Source organism: Dreissena polymorpha, chromosome 1 (assembly GCF_020536995.1).
Source record: "Dreissena polymorpha isolate Duluth1 chromosome 1, UMN_Dpol_1.0, whole genome shotgun sequence".
NCBI lineage: Eukaryota > Metazoa > Mollusca > Bivalvia > Myida > Dreissenidae > Dreissena > Dreissena polymorpha.
The window spans coordinates 38,502,654-38,509,128 of NC_068355.1; the positions used below are offsets into that span (position 1 = coordinate 38,502,654).

Here is a 6,475-nt window from a genome sequence, read left to right on the forward strand (position 1 = left end):
TGTTATCAAGGTAACTGTTGACGTCGCACAACGCACGAGAGACGGAAAGCGACGGACAAAAGCTCAGTATAAGCGCGTCGTTGTGAGGCGAGGTCACACTTATAAAAAATAAATTGTCATCTTGACACAGTTGAAATACATTTCAATGAAAGGAATTAAACCAAACTGATTTTGAGACTGTGACTGTTTAAACAGTTTAGACCTTTTAACTTAGGTCTGTGTTCACTCTGAGCCGTTTTCTATTGGGACCTTCCTCACAAGGGAATGTTTTTAATTGGGAACGTATTCACTAGCACCCATCTTAGATTTGCGCCTTACACATTGACTGTTTTGTGTTGTTTAGATTGTTTGTGTATATTTATTTGTTATATGTGTTAATGATATTTACTTTGAGACTGTTTGCGGAAGGTTAGTTTTCGAATCTGGAACCTCGAGACGTACATGTTTGCTCTCTAGGCATGCAAAAGGAACATAAGTATGGAGTTGAAAATCGAAATATTAGTTCTGCACGTGCAAGTAACAGTTTTCCCGGCCCGTGCTCCAGCTAGGCCTAAATGGAAGGGCGCCCCGCCCTGCCCTTCCGAAGCCCCGCCCTGTCTTTCTGAGGCCCCGCCCTGCCCCTTTTTGACACGTGATCATTTATACATTTGTTATTTAATAATAATGGGAATAACATTTTCAAACAGTTATTAACAACATAACAATTAATATGCAACAGGGGGCATTCCGTGCCCTTTTGACAAAATACTGCGCACCAAAAGTGCCCTTTTGACAAAAATAGCCCCCACCCCCTGCCCTTTTCAAATCCTAGCTGGAACACTTGCGTATCGGCATTATTAGTCAATCCGTAATGTGTAAAGCAAATTATTGAGTTTGCAATCAACGCCAACACGTGTATTGTATTCCACTTGTATTTATATTATTTATATCTATCAACATTTGTATTGAATGTATAGAAATTAGGGATGGCAACGAATACCGATTTTGGTATTCGAATATTCGGTCACCCTTCCGAACGAATATTCGGATATTCGGTCAACATCTGTTGGAAAAAAAATCAAATTTGTTTACCGTACCATTACTCCATGAATTTTACTTTCGTTTTTACCGGAAGTTCACCGGAAGTGACTAACTATTGACACAGCGTTGCCGTCGCTAATTCGGAGCTGATTTTGTTGATTACTTTTTATTGTTAAAATTGAATGAAAAAAAACTTTTTTAAACTTTTAATATTGTACATAAACAATAGAACGAGAAACATACTATTTACATGACGACAAAATAATTACATGACAAAACAGTTAAATCTAAATATAATTTAAGCTGAACTCGAACGAATAATTTACATAGCCACAACACAAATTGAACCTGCTTAACAGACTAAAAAGTCAGTCTTTTAAAGTTTCCACGTTTAAAAGTCACTCGTATCGGCGACTTCTTATCGGATGATCTCGTGAAATACTTCAAATCAGCGGAAGGCGTAGGTGGCATTTTGCGTGGACAGAGATTTACTTTATGCGTGTAGCAATTAATATATTTTCAATTAAAAGAGGGCGAAATACCAAAAACGTTTATTTAAGTATAATACCTGATTGAATATTGAGTAATTAATTAAAGTTTGGACCATACGATACGCAAATACTTATTCGAGGTTGAGTAAATATTTTCTAAAAGCTTTTTTATTCGACAGCGTGATTATAACCATACGATCTTTTTTGTTTTTCACAACAAGCCGGCTCTTCTTTTACTTATTTAATCTGTGATCATTTTAAATGTAATTCGAGTTATTAGACCAAGACGGGTCGGTGTTTTAATTGCCATACTTGTTTTTACACCAAGTTGGCTTTTCCTTTACTCGTTTAATCTTTGATAATTTTAAACGTAATTCGAGTCATTGGATCAAGTACAGGTCGGTGTTTTGATTGCCGACGCGATTTGCACCTATCATAATTTTGACACAAAGTGACTGTCTTTGTTAGGCAATTAGCGGGATTTATGACCGGTATACTGTCATCACCATAGCGACGCATTATCGCGCCTATCGGAATAAACATTATGACACGCGGAACAACTTTTTTTTAAATGTTTGAAGCAAATTTCACGAATACAAAGTCTTTGAAATTACTCGATTTTTTTTGATTTTTTTCTTCCGAATATTCGATTCGAAAGACAGTATCCGAATATTCGGTCCGTGACCGAATATTCGGATATTCGGATATTCGTTGCCATCCCTAATAGAAATCAACTTATCCATTTATTATGTGTGTGAACACATAAATTTAACATTCGCGTTCTTTTGTAAAAAAAAACACGCGCAACCCCACGTAATGCTTCTAAATAAAAAAGCTACGAAATTACTGAAGTGTTTATAATATTCTAAATATACAAAACTACACAAGTGAGTTCAAGCCACAGTGAGGTAATAAAAACCATTTGTAAGAGCCTATTTAATGTCAAGTATAAGCTCGCGGAACTTACGGAGAGAGAAATGTATAACCACTAGCATAATAATTATTTAAGATGAAAGCAAAGTACAAAATGAACTGGTATTTCGTTGAAAATAAACTCAATGTTTATTAGGTAGTTCTTTTGCGAAACCACGAATGTTTGGCATTTAGCGATCTCTTAAACTCTTACAACAATTTTGTATGTTGTTCGGAAGTAAGTAGAAAACAGGTGGTAGACTTAAGACTTATTACCGTCTTTACTGCGAAAATGATTCAATAAAAATATCAGCATCTTGTTCTAGTTGCTCAATCCAGGGCATTTTAATGAAGCAGTTATTTTCTTCGTTGAATTATTTAGAGGTACATTAGGAGTGCGTAGTATAAGGCGGATCGTAGTGTACTCAGGCGTTAAAAGCCGTGTGTTTCGACCGAGGTGTTCAATCATTTTTGCTGAATTCGATTATATTTAACAAACTAACTTTAAGGTAGGGGATATTTGTATAACATTCGATCATATTCATAAGATTGCGAAAAGTTCAACATTTGTTGTTAAACATCGGAACACCTTGTCGAAAACAACAATTCCATCGTTATTATGATGTTTTATGGAAGAGTGAAGGTTGTAGAGCGCACACTACATTTTGCAAAAGTGAATAACATTTGACTTTTAACTAAATACTTTCACCCGACGCCGTGTGCACACAAATTATGTATACTTACTAGCGGTAATAATACTTGAAAAGAAACCAGGGTACTTACATTTACAGCGGAATCCATTAGATCCAGTGTAGCTTATTCGAATATGTTACGCATTATAAGGCAAATTCCAAATTCCAACTAGGAATTTCTCAACCCGTATCTTTTAGGTTATCATAGATTAAAGTTGCCATGGTTACAAAATTAAACGATTTGATAAATATGAAAGATCAACGTCGATCGAGGAGTTTTTTTTTAAGATTTCGGGGAATAAGTAAGTAAACGACAAGGCTTATCGGGTGTGCTAACAGCGTGCGATTGCTTCTCGTCGAGATATACTAAGTTCTTGGAATGTACAAGACAGACATGACGGACTTATAATATGATTTAATTGATAATTGAACGGAACAGTGTAAAAAAGATATTACACACAATGACATATTTATATTAAACTTTTCTAACAATATAAGTAACCTGTATAAACAACCATGGTATTAGTATGCGATTCGCATATACTTATTGTTTATTTGGAAACATTTTATGTCAACTATCAGAGAATGACAATAAAAGATTCATATAAAAGCTGTATTTAGAAATTATATTCGTAAATATAACCCAGTTAAAGTGACTGGTCCGTATAAGAACTCTATTGGTAAAGTTTATAAATGCATATCGCCTATAAGGGCATATGACACTGACTGGTGACTTATTCATATAGGCACTTTGTTGGGCAAGTTTATATAACAAATATAAGCCGATGGCAGTGACTGGTCCATATAGACATTTGATATGGAAAGTTTATATCTCAAATATAGGTCAACGAACGTGACTTGTCCAAATAGGACTGTATGGTGGAAGTATATTAAATACATGTCAAATAAAGTGACGGGCGCATATTGGGAGGTTCTATACCTTAAATATATGTCAATTTCAATGAACGTTCTGTGTTGGTACTGTAGTGTGAAAGGCTGTAACTAAAATCAAAGCCTATGCATGTTACCGGTCGATGTTGGTGCTATCTCATAAATAAATCAAGAAATTATTATGTTTTAATACATTTATGTACTTACATGTGGTCTGTAAAATATCTGACTTGACGCCATCGTCGCGTACGATCTACGTTTTGTTCCGCTGATTGGTGTGTCGTATTTAAGTATTTATCTTCTTTCTCTTTATATAAAATATCCAAACTATATATAAACACTGTGCGTCTTTTGTTTATACGTTTAACTTTCCTGTTTTGTTTACTTATTCCAAGAACATATATATTACAGACATATTACATCAGAAATCGACAACGTTGTTTCATATAAATACATTAACAGTCACTGTAACAGTGTTAGTCCGTTTCCAAGTTACGACAGCACAAAAAGCACATATTCAATAGTTTTGTACATAGACTCACAATAAATATCATCACAATATCCACCGCATTGTTTTCGTTTGCAGCTTTTCTATATGATTTCCACCTTTGATTTCTCAAACACAACACGCCATTCAAGGCCACAACACTTTACCCAATCGAGGGCGTTGCTGAGTCAATTTATCAAATATCCGCCAAAGTCAATAAAACTTGTCACACTTTTGTTAACTTTTGCATTTGCCCTGAAACAACACCAAAGCATTCCATCCGTTAAGCAATGGCCTACAAAGGTAAAACAACTACTACAATACAGAAAAAGACAGAATCATTTGAGTATCGGTGCACTTTTTATAATTGAACGTTTACTTCGTATCAAACACGTCAATTTGAATTTCATAAAAAATTAACAAACACGTAAAATTCAGTCACTCTATTCGAGTAACACTCAATAACTTAGAATATCGGTAACGATGACCTTTTAAAATCACATCAAAGTTTTTTCAACAAACACGTAAAATTTAAATTCTCGAAATTCTTTATAAAACACGTAAACATTGCTCATACGAGAATATATATTTAAAAAAAACGTCATAAAAATCGCATATAATCATAACTATCACCCCTTAGTATGCGCAGAAACCTATCACGACTTCTGTGTAACGGCGGCGTATGAATGATGTTTTCCTCAAATCCTTCAACACATTTTCTCTACCACTGGCCAATTATTTGGAAACACGGAACATGTGGTGCTAAAATGTTGGGACCACGCAGATTGGATTCGCACGAGTCTCGATGGCTCGAAGTCTCTTCTCGCTTACACCCCACTGACTACGTTCTCTTATCGCGCCTGTCGAATATTGATGCTGATAGAAATGGGATAGGACTCGGATGCAGACATGAAACTCTCTTGGAAATCTGTTTTTATGCTGCTACTGCTTCCATTGTTTCGGCTCGTACACTGCTTATATCAGATAGGTTTTCGAGAAAATTTCGTTTCGGTCGGTTGTAATTGTTAGATACACACGCATGATATTAATCCAAGATACCTTAAGATGTTTTGACTCCATGTTCTAAACGAAGAGCATTGATATGTCGAATATTTCTGTCTGTCTGTCTGTCTGTCTGTCTGTCTGTCTGTCTGTCTGTCTGTCTGTCTGTCTGTCTGTCTGTCTGTCTGTCTGTCTGTCTGTCTGTCAGTCAGTCAGTCTGTCTGTCAGTCAGTCAGTCAGTCAGTCAGTCAGTCAGTCAGTCAGTCAGTCAGTCAGTCAGTCAGTCAGTCAGGTCAGTCAGGTCAGTCAGTCAGTCAGTCAGTCAGTCAGTCAGTCAGTCAGTCAGTCAGTCAGTCAGTCAGTCAGTCAGTCAGTCAGTCAGTCAGTCAGTCAGTCAGTCAGTCAGTCAGTATGTCTGTCTGTCTTTTTGTCTGTCTGTCTGTCCGTCCGTCCGTCGGTCCGTTATTACCCATTTTCGCCATTGTTTGTTTTGTTATCTGACAAGAAGCTAACGAACGTACTATTATATTGCAATTCAAAAACAATTGTTGAAAATATATAAAGTAGTTTTCATATTCTGGTTGTCATCATATCATAATCATAATCAGCGGTTACAACTTTAAAACTCACTATTCTTGGATATTTGTCCGTAATAATCAAGGAAATGATGATGAATTTCATTGAACAAAACAGGTTAGAACCTCTGCTTTATTCTTGAGCTAGTATTATAGGGAACATAATGCAATATTCCAGTAAATGTAGCACCATATAATACATGTACTTTTATAGCTCACTATGTTCACATTAAACGTGTCACTTAGTAAAAGAACTTTCAATATACATTATGTACGAACATTTTTAATAAATTGCATAATAATGTCATACAATATAAAAAATAAAAGTTGTGTACCGTGACAAAATTCCAAATTCCATATTTCTAAACGATAATTATGCAGCAATAAACACGTGACTTTACAAGC

The 6,475-nt window shown here is 35.6% G+C and overlaps 1 protein-coding gene across 7 annotated transcripts in view; it reads right to left on the reverse strand.

Moving 5' to 3' along the window:
• Positions 1-6,475, reverse strand: part of LOC127865024 (testin-like) — a 38,036-nt gene that overhangs the window by 29,530 nt on the left and 2,031 nt on the right. For 4 of the 7 annotated variants that reach the window (XM_052404884.1, XM_052404891.1, XM_052404890.1 and 1 more), the window contains exon 1: positions 4,214-4,781. The exons of 1 other annotated variant lie outside the window; for it this stretch is intronic. In XM_052404884.1, coding sequence (XP_052260844.1) covers positions 4,214-4,246 — 33 coding nt within the window. In that variant the 5' untranslated portion in view covers positions 4,247-4,781. Of the gene's footprint in view, positions 1-4,213; positions 4,782-5,126; positions 5,267-6,475 lie in introns of those variants that run through there. 2 more of the 7 variants (XM_052404886.1, XM_052404883.1) reach the window with 2 other exon arrangements.